Source organism: Eumetopias jubatus, unplaced genomic scaffold (genome assembly GCF_037043125.1).
Source record: "Eumetopias jubatus isolate StellerSeaLion01/CBP00866 unplaced genomic scaffold, mEumJub1_p1.0 scaffold_17, whole genome shotgun sequence".
NCBI classification, from domain to species: domain Eukaryota; kingdom Metazoa; phylum Chordata; class Mammalia; order Carnivora; family Otariidae; genus Eumetopias; species Eumetopias jubatus.
In genome coordinates this window covers 41,544,232-41,566,651 of record NW_028274823.1, presented here as the reverse complement: position 1 = coordinate 41,566,651, position 22,420 = coordinate 41,544,232, and the positions used below count along the sequence as shown (strand labels likewise).

General features: G+C 46.2%; 2 protein-coding genes across 6 annotated transcripts in view; both read right to left on the bottom strand.

The window, feature by feature from the left end:
• Positions 1–21,928, bottom strand: FAM170B (family with sequence similarity 170 member B). Its single transcript, XM_088019974.1, has 2 exons — positions 21,840–21,928; positions 1–1,180 (listed from the first exon to the last, which is right to left on the bottom strand). Exon 2 carries the CDS (start codon positions 1,089–1,091, stop codon positions 318–320), a length of 774 nt encoding a protein of 257 aa, XP_087876100.1. The 5' UTR covers positions 1,092–1,180; positions 21,840–21,928; the 3' UTR covers positions 1–317.
• Positions 21,074–22,420, bottom strand: part of TMEM273 (transmembrane protein 273) — a 30,714-nt gene continuing 29,367 nt past the window's right edge. For all 5 annotated transcript variants that reach the window (XM_028098497.2, XM_028098498.2, XM_028098499.2 and 2 more), the window contains one exon: positions 21,074–22,273. In XM_028098497.2, coding sequence (XP_027954298.1) covers positions 22,249–22,273 — 25 coding nt within the window. In that variant the 3' untranslated portion in view covers positions 21,074–22,248. The remainder of the gene's footprint in view (positions 22,274–22,420) is intronic.

Here is a 22,420-nt window from a genome sequence, read left to right as displayed (position 1 = left end):
TTACGTTTTGAGTTACTCAAGTTTAATCCCACTAAAATAAGACATAGAACTAGGGCATATGGCGGGTTCCTAACAATGAAAAATATAGGGCTGACGCTTCATTTGCAGTTGGCTCTCCTTTGAGTCACAACCTGCTTGATCTACCAACAAAAATAGAAATCCCTGTGGCCACAGGCTTGTGGGCCTCAGATCTCGTTCCCATGGTCAGAAACACTTGAAGCCCTCCTCTTTGGATTCAGGTTTTGAAATGGACTCTGGTTGAAATGCTGTGCCGTTTGGAAGGGTTCTTCCCCTTGCCTTGTCAGGCCCTCCCAGCTCTAGCTCCTGCTGGCTTTCTTCCCCCGCCCCTGCAGTGCTGGTCCTGCTGGCTGCGGAAGGAGCAACTGAGGTGCCGGAGGTGAGGCCAGGGCTGGGCACATGACCTCCAGCTCACTGCTCTGCTGCTGCGAGGGAAGCACCCTGGCGTGCCGCCTTGAACATTCACTGCCTTCCGAAGGGCACTGCTCCTCCTCGTGCAGCTCTAGCTCCTGCACTTGGCCCCGGGCCCGCCTTCTCTCCAGCATCTCCTCAAAAAAGATCTGGCAGCTGAAGCCCTCTTGGATGCCATACTGGGCGTGCTTGAGCAGAGCCTCCAACGTGGGGAAGACCCGGCAGCAGGCCACGCAGCGCAGCCCAGAGTTCGTGGTGACCAGCCAGTCCGGCGTGTCCCGCAGCTCCTGCAGGCAGCACTCGAGGGGCCCTAGCAGCTCCGCGTCGTCCTGCTTCGGGCAGCAGGTGTTCCTGCTGGCTTCCAGTTCCCAGCGCAGGTCGGTGTTGGAAGCCATCTCGAAGGAGGAGCCTTTCCTCCTCTGCCTCTTGACGAACTCGGCTTGGTGAATGCGGGGCTTCCGGCTGACCGGCTCGAAGCCCGTCTCGGTCTCCCAGGCCACGGCCACGCCCTGCACCGTCTGCACGTGGGTGTAGAAGGCGCACGCGCTCTGCTGGGCGGCGTCCTCCCCGTCGTGCGTGCAGGAGGAGCAGGACTGGTACTGGGAGTAGGACTGGTACTCGGAGGAGGACTGGGCAGACGGAGAACTGCTCCAGCTCAGCATCGCCCGAGCCCTGCCGGCCAAGTAGAGGTCCTCCTCGTGGGGAACGGCCGGCCCGGGCCGCGGAGATGGTTCCTCTCTCTTTACGGCCCCTGAGAAGTGCAAGGACATTTTCATCAGTGCCCCCGCAGGAATCAGCACCGAAACCCACCTTCAGGACTCCGAAAGGGTGCGGGCTCCAAGGCCCCCGGTGCCATCCACTCCTGTGGCTGTTTCCTCATAAGATGGGGATGACAGTGCTTACCTCGTGGGATAATGATGAGGATCAAACAATGTATGAATGTAATCGCCAAAAATTTGACTAAACCCAAAATGACCATCTGCTGGTGAATAGACAGATGATGGTACATCCATACCATGCAAGCCTATCCAGTGATAAAAAGGAATGATACCTGCAAAACATGGATGAATCTCTAATGCATAAGCTAAATGAAAGCACCTAGGGTAGAAAGGCCATACAGTATAGGATTCCACCTGGATGACATTCTAGAAAAGGTAGAATTATAGGGAGAGAGGAGAGATCAAGGGTTACCAGGAGCTGGGGGGAGGGGGAGATGTGGGGAACTGATTTCCAATGGTCACAAAGGAACCTTTGGGGATGATGAAAATATTCCATATCATGATCACAGTGGTGGTTACACAAATGCACACTTATTAAAATTCTTCAAATTGTACACTTAAAACTGATATTTCTGTATTTAAATTAACAGCTCAATAAAACCAATTTAAAAAGCCATGCATGGGACATGCTTTGGCCAGGCCTTCCAGCCCCGTCATCCTCTTTGCCTTTGTAATGTGTCTCTTTCTTAAGCAGGGAGCATCTCGCCCTCTCCTTGAACATTCAGTGTATCCCATTATCGTCTGAGTGCTTGTCACGTTTTAACTCCATTAATATTGAAAAAAAAAAACCAGGAAATTACACTTGTGATTCCCATTTGACAGATTAGGAAACTGAGTCACAAAGAGCTTAACTGACTGACAAGCTGGTATTACCCTTAGGTGCTGTCCATGGTCACTTCATAGTGGTCTTCAAATTGATGTTCTAGATTAAATTTAATCAATCTATTATAAAGGACTTCTTCATATTATTCTGAAATCATAAGATTGACATGCCAATTCTGTTTCTCCAACGTACATTAAAATATATAATGATGAACGTCTTTACAGTTTCATCCTCATACCTTCTGAAATTATCTCATGTACTCACAATGGCCTCAGGCATATCCACCATCCATTTTTATGGCCAATACAACATTTTGTTAACAGCACCGAGGGGTGACCCCGTGCCCACTCCTAACCCTCCAGGACCTCCCTCCCAGGGAACACACCTGGCAGCGCCTTCCCGCCCTTTCTTCTGACTTACCTGACCAGGATACTTCCACCCTCTCTTCTGTGGACTCCGGGCTGGCCAAGCTGAGGCTGGCCCCATCTGTGGGTGACTGTTCTCCCCTATGGTCTGTGAAGTGGCGTTTCATGATTGGACACCAGCACGCAGGAGACTCAGTGCTCCAGCTGTTTGGTGAGAGTTGGCTTGGGCTGTGCTGAAGCCCTCCACTGGCCCCAGCCTGAGTGGCTTCTGGGCTCCCTGTGGTCACTAGGATCCTGGCTTTATTCTGTGACCTCATCAATGACACTGGCCTGTTCTGTGACCCAGGGCAAGGACTCAGACCCAGCCTGGAGGCCGGGAGAGGCTTCCCATCAGGATCTCATTTCCCCATGGAGGTCTTTCCTGCCTTGCTTATTGTCAGGAACACAAACACAAAACACAAACACACACACATATAAACACTTGTACACACAGAGAGACACAAACACATAAACATACCCACAAAGACGCTTATACATATATAAGCACACACATCCTCACACTGACACATAATCACTCAGATACATGTACACTCAAACATACATAAACACACACATTTAAACACACAGACACATCCATATACATTCATACACATACAAACTAACACACACATACACCCAGATTCACACACATATTCACCTAACAACACACATATATTCACACATGCATATGCACTAGTTCACACCACATTCACTTAACTACACACATGTTCACATACACACTGTCATCACCGAACATCAGAATGGGCCGACCTCATACTGAGGAAATAGCAGATGACTGAAAATCTTACCTCCTCCTCAGTTTCCCACCCCTGCCTCATTTAGACCTCTTGGCCCTCCATGGCCTAGGTGCCCAGGCGCCAGGGACACCCCACCTCAGGAGCTTTGCAGTTGCCCTTCTACCGGGCACACCCTCCTCTAGGTTGCGGTGGCTCACTCTCTCAGTCCAGTCTACTGAAACAGCACCTGTCCGCCCTCCATCTCTCGTCCTTACCCTGCTTTAGTTTTTGCCCTCAGGCACTTTCACGTATTTGCACATATGCATAATGGGTTTATCTGTATTCATCTCTGTTCTTAAAGGTAAGCTCCATGAGGAAGAGAGTCCATTCAATTTTCCTCTGTCACATCCCTAGCATCCAGAATAATGTTTGACACATGAACGAGCTTTCTAGAAATAATCGTCAAATCAATGAATAACCAAACAACACACTGGAGCTGCTGATGGTATTTGCCAAGGACACGCTGACCTAACAGAGCTGCCTTCTCTCCGCATCTCGATTCTCTGCTGCCCCGAGGCAGGATGGTTCTCACCCCATGACTCTGGGCCCCCTCCATTCTCCACCTGTGCAAACCTCAGTCCAGATACAGTCACTCTGGGGCACGCCTTCCCATCTGTCACCTCTCTGCTCCTGGAGGTTCTCATGTTGGAACATATTTGGTCCAAAATATTTCTCTCCATTACCCTCCCACCTCTGCTCAGCGTCACCAACTCTATTCCTCAGCATCCCCAAATCTAAACAGCTCAAAAAAGTAATGGATTGTAAATAATCCCTATATCCCAAAAGTAACCCCAACACCACCCACACAGCCAGCACTTAGGAAAGGCCACTGCGTGAAGGAGAACAGCACAGAGCTTTATAGAGTGATGAGAAGTCACACTTGCACCTACAAAGAGACAATGTTCCCTGGTGGAAAGAGGAAATACTATAATTGTGCTCTCTCTTACCAAATAAATCCAGAGGCTTGCCTTATAAAAATAAGGGGGTACCAGCACAAAAAAATAAGTAGATCAATGGAAGATAAAAGTAGTCCAGAAAAAGATCACATTATATATTTGAATTTTCCTAAGATTTTATTTATTTATTAAAGAGAGAGAGCATGCATGAGCAGGGGGAGGGGCAGAAGGAGAAGGAGAGAGAGAATCTCCAGCAGACTCTCCCTGCTGAGCTTGGAGCTCAACCTGGGGCTCGATCCCATGACCCTGAGATCATGACTTGAGCCAAAATCAAGAGTGGGACTCTTAACCGACTGGGCCACCCAAGCACCCCTATATATTTGAATTTTAAGAGATAAAGCAAAAAACAAAAGCCAGGGAGGAAAAGAAGACTCAGTCAATAAGTGATGCTGAAAATTTTTATTTGCTATTTTTTTTTTAAACCACCATCAGTCTCACCTCATACAAAACAACTAGGAATATTTTCATATGGTGCTAGGGTTGTGTTTTAATTAAAAGTGTGTAGAAAGAAAATATAAGTTAACACCCTAATTATAGGGTGGTTTTTCTGAACTTAAATCATATCAGTCATCACAAGCATCGGGAATCCTTGTCATCTTTTTTTATCTTCATCGCTTAAAAAAACCTCATTGTTTCAATTTGCATTTCTCTGCTTTTTAGTGAAACTGCAATGAACAGCTCAGAGAAGGAAATGAACAAGCAATTCCCAGGAGAAAGAATGCAGATGGCTGAGAAACAGATGAGATGTTCAGCCCAACTCAACCTAACTATAATGAGGAAACTACAAATTAAAAACACATGATGTGCAGTGTATTGCGTTTGCCCCTAAGACAGGCAAGAATGAAAAAGACTGACAGTTCTCTGGGATAGTGAGGGTGTAAGGAAGTGAACGCTCTTATACTCTCCTGCTAACAGTGTACCTGCCTTTCTCCAAGGAAAGTGGATAGCATCCATTGCAATTAAAAGTGGCTGTGTTCTTTCACTCAGCCTTTTACTCATCCATCTCTTTCCTGGGAAACGTTCGCATTTTGTGCTATGTGCTTGAAATAATAACTAGAGAAATATTTACTGCGGTATTATTTATAAGAGAAAAGGAAACATTTCAAAGATCCATCAAAAGAAAAAAAAATAGTTACATAAATTACACCATAACCAAACTGTGGAATACTATACTACAATAAAAAAGAGAGATCTACATGTGCTAATAAGTGAATTCATGTGAAGTACAAAAAACAAAATGCAAAGAATTCCACTTACGTGAAAATTAAACATGCCACCCTCTCCCACAAAAGCTCCAAACCAAGTCTTTGTTGTCTATGCATGCAAAGGCATAGAGGACATCTGAAGATAATCACATGCCCCTGGGAATGGTGGTGACCTTGGGAAGAGGAAGAGAGATTAGATGGGGCTGTAGGAGATTATATTTTCCAGGGAAGGCCACTCCTCTGGTGTATCTCCCATCCCACATGCTCTTCTTACCATGTGAAGTCAACACTGCTCCATGGAGAGAGGGGCTCCCTCTTCCGGAAGGAGGGTGGACTTTGTAGCCACCCCCACCAATAGGAGGCAGGGAATGATGCTTCCAGACTTTCAAGGCTGGATCATAAAAGACAATAGGAATTCCTCTTGGTTCTCTCTCTGTGTCTCTCTGTTTCTCTTTCTACTTTCCTTTGGACTCAGCCACCATGTTGTGAGGAAGCCCAGGCCACATGGAGGTGTTCCAGCCAACAGCCCTGACAAAGGTGCCAACCAACTAACAATGTGTGAGTGATTGAATCTTTGGATGATTCTGCCCTCTAGCCTTTAGAATTTTCCAGCTGGGTCCCCACACACCTCAGAGCAGACGCTAGCCATCCCCTCCGAATCCAGCCATCAGCCCTGCTTAAATTCCTGACCCTCAGAAATGGTGAGCATCCAACATCACTCGGCATCAGGGAAATCCAAATCAAAACCTCAATGAGATACCACCTCACACCCGTCAGAATGGCTAAAATTAACAAGTCAGGAAATGACAGATATTGGCGGGGATGCGGAGAAAGGGGAACCCTCCTACACTCTTGGTGGGAATGCAAGCTGGTGCAACCCCTCTGGAAAACAGTATGGAGGTTCCTCAAACAGTTGAAAATAGAGCTACCATACGATCCAGCAATTACACTACTGGGTATTTTCCACAAAGATACAAATGTAGGGATCCAAAGGGGTACGTGCACCCCGATGTTTATAGCAGCAATGTCCACAATAGCCAAACTGTGGAAAGAGCCAAGATGTCCATTGACAGATGAATGGATAAAGAAGAGGTGGTATATATACACAATGGAATATTATGCAGCCATCAAAAGGAATGAGATCTTGCCATTTGCAACGACGTGGATGGAACTGGAGGGTGTTACGCTGAGTGAAATAAGTCAATCAGAGAAAGACACGTATCATATGACCTCACTGATATGAGGAATTCTTAATCTCAGGAAACAAACTGAGGGTTGCTGGAGTGGTGGGGGGGTGGGAGGGATGGGGTGGCTGGGTGATAGACATTGGGGAGGGTATGTGCTATGGTGAGCGCTGTGAATTGTGCAAGACTGTTGAATCACACATCTGTACCTCTGAAACAAATAATGCAATATATGTTAAGAAAAAAAAAAAAGAAGAAGATAGCAGGAGGGGAAGAATGGAGGGGGGGGAAATCGGAGGGGGAGTCGAACCATGAGAGATGCTGGACTCTGAAAAACAAACTGAGGGTTCTAGAGGGGAGGGGGGTGGGGGGATGGGTTAGCCTGGTGCTGGGTATTAAAGAGGACATGTTCTGTGTGGAGTACTGAGTGTTATGCACAAACAATGAATCATGGAACACTACATCAAAAACTAATGATGTAATGTATGGTGATTAACATAACAATAAAAAATTTAAAAAAAAGGAAATGGTGAGCATCATAAAAGATCCATCTTCTATGAAGTTTGGGGGCAATCTGTTATGGGGCCATCATAATTCAACAGACTTTGATTTTTACCTGTAATGTTTAAATATGTTCTAGTTCCAACAGCTCATTGACCAGCATCTATAGGGTAGTGTACCGTCCTGGTGGAGCACTATGGTTCTCCAGAGACAACTTGGGAGTCTGTCTCCCGCCGCCCATCATCCATTCTCGTCTTTGTTTACTCCCAGGATTCACATACAACAGTTTCAGAGTAGTTAACCTGTACCCCTCTGGGAAACTACTTTACTAACTACATTACAGTGTTTATATAGTTGCTTTTCTCTTTAGCCTTAGTCTTTCTACTCAAAACACTATTTTCCAGAGTCACATCAGTCAGCTCCTTTATTCCCCCAGAATCTACGTATGTTCTTTTTAATCTTCTCAACGATCCTGCCAGATAGGCATTATTAACCCTACTTTCTAGAGGGAGGCTGCAGCTCAGAAGGGTTAGGTGAGGCACGCGCCGAGCAGGAGGGATGAGGTGGAGGCTGGGCAGCTTTGCCATGTCCGGCCACTTCCCAGCAGGTGGCTTAGAGCAAAGCCCCGCTAAAAGGTGTACAAATAGCCTTCACCCCTGCATGGCCTCTGGGTTGCTTCTGTCCACGGGAAGGCCTTCTTTCCCAGCCCCTCCCCTTGCTCCATGCAGATATTTAGCTCAGTAAGGCCACCCATACAGGATTCCTGCCCTCCCCCAGGGAAAAGAAGGGAAGAATGGTTAAAGCCCAGGCCCGCCCAGCCCACTGTGTCCCAGGCCCTGAAGTTTTCCAGCTGGTTCTCCAGCCCTGCCAAGAACTTCCGTGCTCCACAGCCAGAGCCAGCAGGGTTGGTGCACAAAACCCCAAAAGGACCAACACAGCATTTTCTTGGAGCTCTGAGTCCTGGCCAACTCATTTCACACATTGCATGTCAGCCTTAAACCTCATCAAGAAGGCCCGGAGTGTTTTCCAGTCTTAACTTTTCTTCCAAGACCTACTCTTCCCAGCCTCTGTTTTTCTCAGCCCCCAGGAAGGGGCTGACAGGAAGCCAACCAGCCACAGGCACGGCAGGAAGCAGAGACGCCGCTTCTCCTCTCCCTTCCCTTCCAACTCCAGAGGTTGGCTCGTGCCACAATGGGCATGACAGGGACAGTCAGGTCATTCACCCCAGAGCCTGTGAGTGTCCAGAAACTGCCTGTCCGCAAACTGCCTGTCCGCCTGGCCAGGGAGCCTGACCTTGCCGGGGGGAGGGGCATCAGTCATGACTTTTCTGTGGCCCCGCTGCTACAGAAAATGTTTTCAGTAGGCAACGCTCTTCTCTTCACGCTAGACAATAGGGCCCCTCGAGGCAGCACCCATCACCTTGCCACTGCCCCGAAAAGAACTCCTCTGACCAGACTTAACACCCGAGGGAGGGAGAAAAGCAGGGAGCCGCCTGATTCATTGCCGGCCAGGTACAGGGTGGGCTCCCGAGTGGGGAGTTTCTCCCGGGGAAGGTCAATCGCCAGGATTTATTCATGACCTCTGCCCTGTGCCAACGCTGCAGAGAAAGTGCCAGAAGGTATCTGACCCTTTGAGGATTCGAGTAAGGACGTACTCTCTTTTGAATTCATTTTCTGTTGCTTCTTGTAACTATTTAAAGAGAAGTGAGTCAGTGGACCACGTAAGGAAAAACTCAGCCACAGAGAAATGTAATATGAAGAACTCTTCCTTGGGCTCCCCAAGCAAGTGGGGAAGGGAGTTTTGATTTTTTTGTTTTTTTCCCCTTCAACCTTAATGACAGACTGCTCCTTCTCCATGGTTTGTTTAGAGCTGTCTCAGGGTTTTGACGTTAACCTCAGGGCGCCCACACAAATAGCCTAGGCTTTCTCTGTCATCAGAGAGCAGGGAGGGGGACACACTCCGGGCTGGGCCCCTGGGCATGTCCGTGGATGTGCTCCAGGACTGGAGCCCTGCCTCCCTCCCGCCTAGCTCTGACTCTGTGGGATCTCGAATGTTCAATGAGATTTCTCGATGCAGAAGTGTCTTCTTCCAACATATGCTTCCTTGGAAGGGTGATTTCAGCTAGTAGGAAGGACAGCCCTGCTGGAGGCCATGTACATGATGACCCAGGAACTCCAGGATCCTGGCAGCTGGCCACTCCCCATGCATGTTCTTAGACAGCCATGCTGGGAGCTCTGGGGAAAGGGCTGGGTCTTCCCTCTCTCTTTGTCCAAAATCTGTTGGCCATAGGCCACCCTGGACACAGCTTTCAGGCCACCAGTTGTTAACTCCTACTGAATGAACCTTCTGGAAGCATGGCTCCAACTTGGAAGGTGAGATCCCAGGACCCCAAAGGCCAACAGCAAGTCACCATGATTTCTAAGTGTGCTGGGCTTACTCCCATGCAGCCTTCAGCTCACATCCAAGGCATTTGCAATCCCCACTGGCAAGCAGCATATGTGCTCACAGATAAATGGGATGCTTTATTTCCATCCCCACAATTAGAAGGGCTGTTGCAGACCCTCATCTTCAGACTGGCTTCTTCCCCTCCAGTCCTTCAGAGAAAGTGTCTCTTCTATGAGATGATACAGTTGCCTAATGAATGGGGAAGGTATCCCAGGAGAGTCCAGCCACTGTCCCTTCCTCAGGACACCACCCAAAGCCCTGTATTTGATCCCAAGCCCTCCAAGAATGATTTCTGGGAAGGCCAAGTTAGGCTACGTGAAAGTCCTATGGGAAATTTCCCCAGAAAGGAATCTGAAGCTAAGACTTAGGGACCCGAATATGAGGCAGTGTGTTCAACCACACCAGTCCAACTACAAGCTGGACCCCTTCAGGGCAGTGAGACTGGCTCCAGCCCCCCTCCACATCGGGGTCGGGGGCTTCTAGTTTCACTTTTCTTGCTCTTCCTTGGTTAGATTTATTCCTAAATATTTTATTCTTTTTGATGCTATGTAAATGCAACTGTTTCCTTAATATCTTTTTGAGATTGTTCCTTACTATTGTACAGAAATATAACTTTTTAAATTCAACTTTGCTGATTTTTATTAATTTTAAGTTTTTTGTGAACTCTTTAGGATTCTCTACACATAAGATCATGTCATCTGCAAATACACTTTTGCTTCTTCCCTTTCAGTCTAGATGCCTTTTATTGCTTTCTCTTTCCAAATCGCCCTGGTAAGAATTTCCATCTACACTGAATCAAAGTGCTGAAAGCCAGCATCCTTGTCTTGTTCCTTATCTTCAGGAAAGGCTGTCAGCCTTTTGCCATTGAGCATGTGGTTAGCTGTGCGCTTTTATAAATGGTCTTTTTCATGTTGAAGAAGTTCCCTTTGAATCCTAGTTTATTGAGTGCTTTTATCATGAAAGGATGTTGACTTTTGTCTAATGCTTTTTCTGCATCAATTGACGTGATTCTGTGGGGCGTTTTCCCTTCATTCTATTAATGTGATGTGTTACCTTTCTGGACTTTCAAAATATTGAGCCACACTTTGCATTCCCGGGATCCCATCTGGCTTTGCTCATGTAGAAAGGTCTGGTTCTTAGGGCCCCCTTTGCTCCATGTGATCCTCATTCTCAGGCTGATGAAATGGGAGGAGCTCACAATCAGGGGAATTGGCTTCAGGGGGACAGAACTGGGCTCCAGCACCCTCACAGTGCAAGAGGAATGGACAGATGGTGGCTGGAGACATGCACCTCACGTCTGACCGCCCATCACCAGAACCAGCCAGCATCATGGGCACGGTGGGCACCCACTCCTGGGTGGGGGGAGAGAAGCCTTTCCAGTGTTAGTGAGAAAGACGTCAGCTTCGTTTGGTTCACTTCACAAGGAAAAGACAACTCTCCTCAGAAGCCATCCCAAGTTCCCCCCTCCACCGGCTGCCAGAAATTCAACAACTCTGGTAAAGATCAGAGGCGAACACATATGAATTATTTATTACTTATAGGAGAAGACTACAAGCATCTGCATATTATTTAAATTTTGATTTATAGTTTTAAAATGATTCCCCAAAACTTGAAGATAACCCACCGAATGTTTTATGACTTCACTGGCTACAATGCGTGATAGGCTATTTACATAGCATAGATTCACAGGCAGTGGTACATTACAGATGTTGTAATATCACTGTAGACGCCAAAAAAATTTTGTTATATAGTTTACCTGCCTTAGTGAAAGAGGTATGAGGACTCATATTTGAGCCACGAAGTATACACAAATGCAAGTGGGCTCATTAGAAAATTCCAGGTCGCAAACGTTAGTAATGTGATAAGGAGAGGCGCACTGTAGGACTCAACACCCAACCCACAACAAATTAAATTGATCACAATAAAGCCCAACTAAGATAATTAAAAGGCAAGAAGAGCAGCAATTGAAAATTGATCTCTCAAGACCTCACTGATGAGGTTCTGGAAATAAAGCATGCTTCCCCCAAATTGCCACTTTCTCTCTGCACGAGACACATGCGGGGATGAGGGGAGGAGCTTGACTGCCCTGCATGAGAGCCGGAGAGATGTCTTAGTGGGACCCCAAATCTCAGTCCTTGCAACACCTAACTAATGCTGGACTCTTCTATATATAAATGTCAAAACCAAAATAATTCAGATTGCTAGTGTGTCACCCTCAGGTGAATGTACAAGACGAAGTCGGCATAACCACGCATTATTCCTGCATGAACTTGAAAAAGTGACTTGTATTTTTAACGAGTTCATGGACAAGATGGGCATCCAATGATGTGCAAAGGCCACCCAGTTCTGGCTAGCAAGAGCCAATTGTAAATCTTTAAAGAACTTTTTGCAAGCTAGTTGTTAAATACAGTCCTTATCAAAATTAAATTCATGTAAGCTGACAGTTAAATAAATTACATTAAACACCAAAGTAATAAATACTTAAAATTCATCAATTCCTAATTATTTTACTAAATTTTACGACACAGTGGCAGCTTGGAGGAAGTAGTTACTTGGTGGTAATTGGCAAAGGCTAAAATCAGGGCCTCGCCTCCCACCCCACCCCCACCACAGTCATCGAGTGGGTTGTTGATCATTTACCGTCATACCACTGGGGGCTCCTGTTGGCAACTGGGAGAACCCACAGTTTTGGCTGTGAAGACAAGCCCATTAGGCAACTTTCCCCCGATCACTCTAACTTTCCAGAACGTTCCACACTACAAGCTATATTTTTTTAATTAATTAATTGTTTATTGAAATATAGTTGACATAAAATATTTTCAGGTGTGCAACATAATGATTCAACAGTTATATACATTATACAATGCTCACCACAACCGGTGTAGTTACTGTCATCATACAAAGTTACTACAGTATTACTGACTATAGTCCCTATGCTGTATTTTTCATCCACATAACTTACTTATTTTGTAACTGGAAGTTTGTACCTCTAAATCCCTTCAACTATTTCACCAATCCCCTGACTCCCTCCTCTCTGGAAACCACCAGTTTGTTCTCTGGTTTATTACAGCACTATTTACAATAACCAAGATATGAAAGCAACCTAAGTGTCCACTGATGGGTAAAGAAGATGCGGAATATATACAGTGGAATACTATGCAGCCATAAAAAAGAGATCTTGCCATTCAAGATGGACAACATGGATAGACCTAGAAGGTATTATGCTAAGTGAAAAAAGTCAGACAGAAAAAGATAAATACCATATTATTTCATTTTATGTGGAATCTAAAAACAAATGAAAACCAGAAATAGACTCAATTATATAGGTTGTATCTTAATCCTTCAGGGAAGAGCTCAGAACTACCCTAGCCCTGCTAGGTACATGGGTCACAATTTAGAAAGGGCAGTCCCATGCATCATTTTATGATCCTCACAGCAACCCAGGAAGGGGCAAAAGAGTATTCTTTCCCTTCTAATAGATGAAAAAGCCAAGCCTCAGATGCGTAAGGAAGGTTTTCTGGGTTCACACAGCCTGTGGGACAGGAACCTAGTTTTCTTGGCTAGATTAGCTACACGTGGTAGGAACATTTTATTTAGAAAAGGAGGAAGAGAAATAAATACAAAGTCCAGAACTGGTAGACTGGTGGAAAAATAAACGAAACGCTACATATTTCTGGCAATATGTAGCAACAACTTGAAGCCTATGATACCATCTGTCTTGGCAACTCCACTCTTAGAGATTTATCCTTAAGGAAAGGTATGCCCAAGATGTTGCTAGCCCATTTTTTACCACAGTGTCATTTACACTCATAAACTCCAAAGGGACCTGTGTCCCAAGCAAGGAGTTTGGGCTAAACTGATTGGGTTGTATCAGCTTCCATCTGGGAGTTTGTTAGAACTACAAATTCTTGGGCTCGGCTCCAGTGTGGGCCAGCAATCTGTGTTTGAATAAGACCTCCCTGTGATTGATGTGGATGCCTAACAAAGTTCGAGAACCCCTGAGTTAAATAAATTATGGGACAACCAGATGAAGAAATACAATGCCATTCATGAAGAAAGCAACATAATATGTTCACGATGTAGTAAGTAAAAACATATACCATATAATACTCGTTATGTAAAACATAGTCTATGTATATCTACATGCTCACACACACGTAAAGTCTGGAATGACACATGCCAAAATGTGAGCAACGTTTATCTTTGGAAAGAGGGTTCCCTTATCCTTTTGATTATTTTCTAATTTTTGTGCAATAAACATGTAAGAAAACAAGCAATCACTTACTTCTAGATTTATTTAAATACTCATGAAATAAAAATAAAATAAAATAAAATAAAATAGAGGCCCACAAGCAAGATTTTGCAAAGCTTCACGCCTCCTACTCATCCATCCCTAGGATTCTCCACACCAAGGCCAAGTGGGCCCGTCCAGGGGCCTGGGGACAGCACCAGCCTCTGGGTCCGAGGCAGCGTTTGGCTCAGTGGGTGCTGTAAATAGGACTGGGGATGAAAAGCAAAACCCTGGCCCTGTCTGCAGAGGGTTAAAATAAACTGGCTAGAGAGAAGCCCCGTGGGAAAGACATGACATTTGTTTGCAAGGAAACATAAACAGGGACAAATGAAGACAGAAATGTGGCTCAGTGAGAGCCTGATCAAAGCCAGCTGGGCCGGCAGGCCTGGCCACAGGAAAGAGAGCCTGCAGGGTGGGAGGCTCCCCGGGGCCAGCCTGGGGGCAGGGTCGGGGCACCTCTAGTTGGGGGGACGGGGCGGGGGTGGGGGCTGCCCAGTAGGGCCTGGAACACAGACACAGTCAGCGAAAGTTGGGTGTGATGAGCTTCAGGCACTTAGAGACCTAAATCAGCCAGTTCCAGTTGCCCGGAGGAAGAGAAGGTCCACCCAGATTTCTGTCTTCTCCGGCCCCAAGGTCGGAGAACAGAAAAGAGTCCACCATCTCTTGCTATCTGTGTGCCAGGCACAGAGCAGGGCATTTCATTTTGTCATTTAATCTTTACAATGGTCCTGGAGGAGACACCACCACCGCCCGCTCCCGTTTTCCGGTCTGACTTGCCCAAGGTCAAATAGCTGCTGAGCTGCCGAGCAGACATGTGAACCAGGGCCCACATGTGTCCGCAGAGCTCAGGCTTTCCCTCTCACGGCAAGCCGGGCTGTCGTCAGTGACCCCCGCGTCCTCGCAGGGCCCCCCCCTTGGCCCTCCCCCTCTGGACACCGGCCCCAGCCCCCAGCCACTGCCATCCACCACTCCTGAGCACCTGAGCCCCTAACAAAGCTGGTGTGAGCCTTGGGCTTGGCATCATTTCCACCCTGTAAAGGCTAAGGCAGCTTTACAACTCTTAGTTAAAATTGTGCCAGGCAAACGCTAAGTACATATTATAAATTATCATTAATTTAAAGAGACATTTCCCCTTGGGAGACAAAGTGCCTCACTGATCTCACAAACAACAGCTGAGGCTTAGAAGTTACACCACACTGACGTTTTCTCGCTTGGCCTAAAATACGACCTCTGGTTGTTTACCCTCATGGTTCTTAGAGCAGAGACTCAGGTTCCCCGCTCAGAACCGGGGAGACAGTGGAGGGGTCCCCTTCCAGCCCCAGGTGGGATCTGAGAGCACGACCAGCCCGGCCTGCAGGCTCCAGGTTTGAGCCACCTCTGTCTGTCCCTCCTCCCCTTCGTCACTGTCCCTTCCCTCACCCAGAAGAGCCATTACTATCCTCATGTAGGAAGCCACTGAAAGGGGCTGGTTTGAGCCCACCTGAAGCCAAGTCACGCCCGTCGTGGCTCGCATCCCTCTTCTCTTTTTTTTTCTTCTTCTTTTTTTAATTCAAGTGTAATTGACACACAGTGTTATATTAGCTTCCGGTGTACAATGTAATGATTCGACGCTTCTATACATTTCTCAGTGCTCTAAGTGTGCTCTTAATCCCACTGCTCTTTCACCCCATTATCTTTCCTTATAGGGACATCAGAGGCTTTTCATGGCAAAACTTCTGAAAATTTGTTTTCAGACATTGTTTCCTCTCCAAAAAGTCTCACCCATGGAACATCTTCTCTCTCTTCTAGGGCAAATCCCCTCCCTGCTGTCCTGCTCTTCTGCCCACCCCCTCTCTGGGGAAGTGGAGTCAGCCCCCTCAACCTGGACTTACTGCAAGGGGAGACGCCCCCCACAATTCAGGTGCACGAAACCTTCCATGCGGTCCTCTACGACTTTGATCACTCTTGCAGGGTCAGGCCAGATCCATGGCCACATGAAGAACTGAGAGTGTCTGGATCCTGTGCCTGCCTTCACTCCTGGAGCTGCCCATACTGATTTAAGACCTGTCCCATACCAGCTCCTCCAACTAATGGGAGGAATAGCCACCTCTAAGCTAGCTACTCGCAAGCCAGAGAAGAGAGTGAGCATCGCCTTGACCTCCTAACTTACTCCACCTCTCCCGATACCCACAGGTCCCCCTCGGCCTGATTCTTGCCTCTGTCTGCAGCTGCCCTCACACCATCCCTACCCTCTACCTCACCCTGGCCCGGACCAGTCCTGGCCACCTGAACTTGTTTCTACCATCTTTTTGTCCATCCTGCTACAGCAACCTCACTGTTTACTCTGTCCCCTTCTCTACCTAGGGACTCTCTTGGCCAAGATCACCCGAGGCCACCCCCTCAGGCTGGCAGAAGCCATTCTTCTCTCTCTCACTCTCTCCAAGGGCAGCCTGGCATTGGAGCCAAAACTTGGACAAAATGGCCAGAGAAGAAGATGCTTCCATTCCAACATCAGGGTCAATCACCCAGGGATAAAACCATTATACACAATACTGTATTACTCAGACCATTTTCACGCTGGACATGCCATAGGCACACTATGGTTTTAGGAGTAGAATTTCTATCTGCCCTAGAAAAACTCTCACATCTGTGCCAAAAAAATATGTATATAATGAGTTTTATTTTTTTGTAATTGTCTCATGCAATTATGGAGGCTGGTGAGTCCTAATCTTCAGGGTGGGCTAGCAGGCTAGACACCAGGGAAGAGCCAATGTTGCAGTTCAGATCTGAAAGCTGTCTGCTGGCAAAGTACCCTCTTGCTGAGGGGAGAACACTCTTTTGCTCCATTTAGACTTTCAACTGATTGGGTGAGGCCCACCCACATCACAGAGAGCAATCTGCTTTTTTCCAAGTCCATCCATTTAAATGTTAATCTCATCCAAAAACACCCTCACAGAAACATCCAGAATAATGTTTTCCCATATACCCAGACACTGTGGCCCAGCCAAGTTGACACATGAAATGAACCATCACATCACGCCCCTCTTATTTGGCAGGATTTGAACTTCGAACTGTCCCTCAATGGCAGGGCAACTGCTGAAATCTCTGCTCAGCTCCTTTTAGCCTTCCCATGGTTGTTTCCCATTGAGCCCCTTCGAATTTCACTGTGTGCATGCCCAGTTCAGAAGTTAGTCAAGGATTTAGGGGAATTCTAAAGCAGATTTCTGGTCTACCCCGCTTACTGCTTTCTTTCTAGAATTGCTCCCCAAAACTTCTAGCCCCTATGACTTCTGTGAGCCCCACTCTCTGTCGTCTATGCCCAGTAAGAGAGCCACTTTCTACTTACACTCTATTGATTGCCCTGTGTGCAATGTAAACTAGATGTGTCCTCAGGGGTAGAGCCAAATAAATGTGAGCTCACTGACTTCTCTTCTTTAAGAGTCAATTTCCCTCTGGCTTATGCCTGCTTTGAGTGGCTCATCCATACTTCAAATGGTTGGCTTACTGTATTTTGTACTAAATTTATCGTTGTTACTGGCAGGAGGGTTAGAATGATATGCTACTCTGTCATATCCAGCTTCAGAATCCCTCAAGAGTTATTTTTCAAAGTATTTTAAGATTTCCAAGCTAAGAAATATTTTTGGACCAGCATTTAAAAAAATGTTTAACTGTTTCATTGGGGTCAGTAAATATAAAATGCGTAATTTCAATCCTTGGTAATTTGATCCCAGATCAAGACCTCATGGGGGTGTAGGAGAGTCATCAACCCAACCTGACTCCCTCCACAGGCTGATGGAGGGAGCGGAGGGTCATCTACAATAGCAGTAGTTAGCACCTTCTGGGTGACGTGGCTGAGGCCACACAATGTCTCCCCTTGGAGTGAGTCTACTGGGGACAGAGAGCAGAGCCCTTGCTGCCTGCTGGAAATGCCCCATCAGAACACATTGCAGGTAATTCTTGGACATAGCTTTATTTCCTTTTTGGTCAGCAGTTGTGTTTGACTCACAATTTGTTACCAGTACGTAAGAATCACCTTCTTATTTAAACTCAGGAAAGGACAAAAAAATCAGAACCGTATTGTAAGGCTTCTTTGTGGGTCTTTGTTTTTTCTAGGAAAACGTAATGGGCAGCTCTGAACCACTTCCCTGGAGAGCTCAGGCCATACTACCAAGGGCTCCTGCCTGTCCACAGAAGGAGCAAAGGTGGGCTTATCTTTTCTTGGGTAAGAGAGGACCGTGGAGTCAAATCTACACTTGCCCCAAACAGGGACCCGAGTACTCTCGTGGTCTCTGCGGCTGATCTAACAGGCACAGCAGTTGTGTGATGCCAACGTGAGCAGCCCCACACTGACTAGAAACACCTGCTTTGCTTTATTAATAAAGAAAAGTTTTCCTTTTTACTGAGCTTACCAGATTAGACTTAGGGGAGATTTGTCAGCGATCTGCTTAACTTTATTTACGTGAACAACGGTAAACATCAGTGAACACTTGGTTTATTGTATGATTATAATCAATTTTATATTAAAATTGGCCTAAAAGAAATTTATCTTCATGAGAAAAACATCAAACTATCAGTTGAGGAACAGTTTACCAAACGCCTGACCAGTGTTCCTCAGAACTGTCCAGGAAGGTCTGAGAGACCATCACAACCAGGATGAGCTTAAGAAGGCATGGTAGCTAAACGTCATGTGGCATCCTGGATGGGGTCCTAGTAGAGAAAAGGGATACTGGGTAAAAACTAAGAAGCTACAAATAAAATATGGACTTTAGGTAATAATGGAATCAAACTGGCTCATCAGTTGTGACACATAAACCATACTAATATAAGATATTAATAATAAAGAAGCTGGGAGTGGGGCATAGGGGAACTCTCTGAAGTACCCTCACAACTTTAAGGAAAACCTAAAACGGTTCTAAAATAAAATTTTATTCAAAAATATCTATAAAGAAATGAATGTCTAAAAATGAAGACTTCCTTAATTTCACCTCTGAATTTTAGAATAGAGTAAAAGGTGACCGAGCGTGTTTGCTGAATGCCGACTACATGTCCGCGGTCTAAGAGCTTTACTACATGTGTTACCTCATTTAATGCTAACAAAGATCCTATTAGGTAAGTACAACTATTAGCCCATTTTTACAAATGGGGAAACTGAGGCATAACAAAGTTAAACAATTTGTCCAGCTCACAAAGCAGAATTTGGTTACAGAGCCTACATACTCTATTATGTCCCTAAACTGCACAGAGAGAGGATCACAAATGATGAGAAAATCATAAGTCAGTGGAAACTCCAGAACCATGAACCCTCAGACCCAAAATTTGCTGGTAAGTGAGGCTGGGATATATGAGGACTGAGCAACTTCCCCACACTTTGTGTAGAGATGTACCACTCATTTGTCATCCGATGATAACGTACATGTGAAGAATCATATCCCTTGAAGGATGATTAATTTATCTGACAAGTCTGAGATGATGACAAATGACTCGGAGGGAAAAGAACCAGTCAGCAGGCTGGACCCTGACAACAGCCCAGATCTGGCCCCTTTTAGACTTCATGTCACAGGCACCACCCCTTCTGCTTGCATCTTTGGGCTCTGCTCTTTCTCCGCCTCCCTCTGACTAAGCAACCCCATACACACTCTATCTCACCAACAGGAGCCTTGCAACTCCTCCACGCTGACCCTCCCCAGCTTTCTCTCATGGATCCCAGAGCACATTCTGAAGCAATCTCCAACACGTGTGTTTTTAACCCCAGTCCCCAAGCTTGAGCACTTGCAGGAATGTGGGGTTTACTCTCCCCAAATGTAGCCCACACTTCGGTGCCCTAATGGTTGATACAAGAGACCCAAGACCAGCAGCAGAGCCTTCCCAAGGCTAGCAGGCCCCAGGTCCTCCACATCCTAATCAGTGGCACCAAATCCTATGAGTGATGTTGAGTCGCGTCCTCCCTCTCATTCTAATCCACCCAGCAATAACTCTCGACGTCTTCACCTCTAATCCCCATCCCAACACATCCACCCTCTGCATCCTTGTTGCCAGCAGCCCAGCCCAAGCCACACTCCCCTCTTACTTGGAGCGGCAAGGACACCAAGCAGCACTCTTGGGACCCCAGAGTGATATTGGCATGTCATGACTCATTTGAAAATCACAATAACTCTCATATTTTAATCTCCATCTGCTTGTTTGTCTACTCTCAGCTATTTCCAAACTTCATGATGAAAAAGAGTATCATTTATTAACTTATTCAAACCCCCATATATCTTAAAATTCTATGATATGTATACCTTAAAAACACACATAAAAGAATATATATATACGCATATGCATTTGCTTTTTATGTATTGATTTTAATTTATAGATTCCATGTAAGTATATTTTTAATTTATAGACATAGAGATTGATGCACATTTTTTATTTGTTGATCTCGTCAGATAACCCTCTCATGTCTTACCTTCTCCTCCTCTGGGCGCTGAGTCCTGGAGGCAGCAAACCACTGTTATGCCCATAGATGCTGGCTGGCTACTGTCAGCAGCCTGTTCCGCCCTTGTAGGGATGGCTCTCCCTCCAAGTGTCTGAGTGTCATTGCCCCCCTGCCTTGGGGCAGGGTGTTCTGCCTGCCAAGGTGGGCTGTGTGGGACCTGCATGCGTTCCGGGGGCCCCAGGGCCTATGGGCTGAGAAGGGAGGGTTTCCCCTAACCCTTGGCCTCTGCTACCATACTCCCAAACCACTGGGTGAGGTAGTCAGAATGGCCATCACTCCTGACTTTGCACTTTCACACACAATGACTTCTCGGGGCTGCTTCCAAACACTTCCCAGAGCTCTTGCCCATTGGAACCTCCATCCCCAGGAACTGCTACCAGGGAGAAGGGCTGTCAAGAAAGGAGTCAGAGAGCTTCCAGGAGAACTGCCACAGAAGGAAGACACTGAGCTTGAATTTGGGGTGGAAGCCAAGGGGACCCACCACAAAGAGTCCCATGCTGTCTCCCAGGGCATGTCAGCCTTTATAACCCAAGGAGAGCATTTTGGTCTTCAGCATACTTCTCTGTTCTTCACCCAGGAAACCTTGTGTGGGGCTAACACAGAACCAGAGCCCAGGAATGATGCTAGGAAAATACATCATGGTGTGGGATGGAGGAGAGGACCCCACGGTTTTACTGTGTCTATAGCAAAATGATTACTGAGAATCCTGAAGCATTCACCTTCAGGTTGTAAGTGTCTCTGCCATTCACAAATCAGAAGTCTTAATTAAAATGCTGCTAAAAGAAGCAAATCAATTAACAGATACCTTACAAGATGGTTTATTCTATCTTACACACAGAAAATTCCTTATGAGTATCATGTTACTGCTTTAGGTTATCAGCTAACAAAGCCTGCTAATGAACTACGTTATTATCAAGTCAGATAAAAGACGCCCTGGGAATCCAGGCAAATTATTATAACACAGCACTTTGTTTTGAAATATTGCTCTCTTTCATCACACACAAGGAGAGTAACCCAATCCGAGGAGAACCAGCCCACGCAACCACCTGGATTTCTGTTGAACTGGAAAGGCAAAGAGTATTCCATAATGCAGCCCCAGAACTACAGGGTTAATAGTATGGGGGAGAGAAACGTTAACGGGGCTTGTGCCACACAGCCTTACGTTAATGGCAATAATAAGAAGATGGGGGTTTCCTAAGCCTCTGCTAATCATGTCCTCCAGGCAAAAGCCATTCACATTTGTACTAATAACCACAAAATAATGCTATAAGCATAGCAATAATCCCTTACATCTGTGTAGGTCCCTATAAAGTGCACCATCGGCTTTTTCATTTAATCCTTTGTTGGCTTCATCATTTGCAGAGCTGCAGGCCATTCCATGGCCATTGAGACCCCTTCCTCTCACTCCGGCCCAGCCCTCCATTTCTTCCCGTGGAAGGTCAGTCTTTCATTCGTGAGACCGGAGACTACTCCATGGTCTTCATGTCTCAAGGACCCTGAATATTCGCAGGGGGATTCTTATGGCAACGGAGAAGGTGAGGCCATCAATTCTAGAAAATGATGCTTACCTGTTGATAAACGGTGGTGCTAAGGAGGTTGTGCTTTGACGTTGGTCCCCATGGCCATGAGCCATTTGCTATGGGTAGGTTCCATTGATATGGACACAGTGTTATCATAGAATCATGAACAGCTCCATCATGGAGGACCAGGATAGACAGTGTGGGTTTATTGGTTTCCATCTTTTCTTACTGCTGGATAAAGTGCTCATGCCTCCCTCTATGCAGTCAGCTTCTCATGGAAGAGGATTGATATTTTCCTTCAGGACAGAAACACGGTAAATTCTATTCCATCTCTTACTTGCCCTGGGCATTGAGTTCAACGTGAAGGTCCATCACCAGCTTTGGAAGCTCAAATTCATGACATCCCTGAGACTGAAACTGTCCAGACTGCCCAACCTTTCCTGAAGAGTCCACTCATTCAGAGCTCAATCACTTGTTCATCTCTGGAAAGGAAAAGAACCATCAGGAAGACTTATTGACAGAGTGATTATGCTCTCACTAATCATGGCATATGCTTATGCTGCCACACAATTAAGTAGGTATGAAGGAATTCATCAGCATATCTTAGCAAGGTGAGACATTTCCTTGTG

Bases quoted from the DNA above. Each gene is read 5' to 3' on its own strand.
- FAM170B (XM_088019974.1), bottom strand. From the start codon at position 1,091: ATGCTGAGCTGGAGCAGTTCTCCGTCTGCCCAGTCCTCCTCCGAGTAC.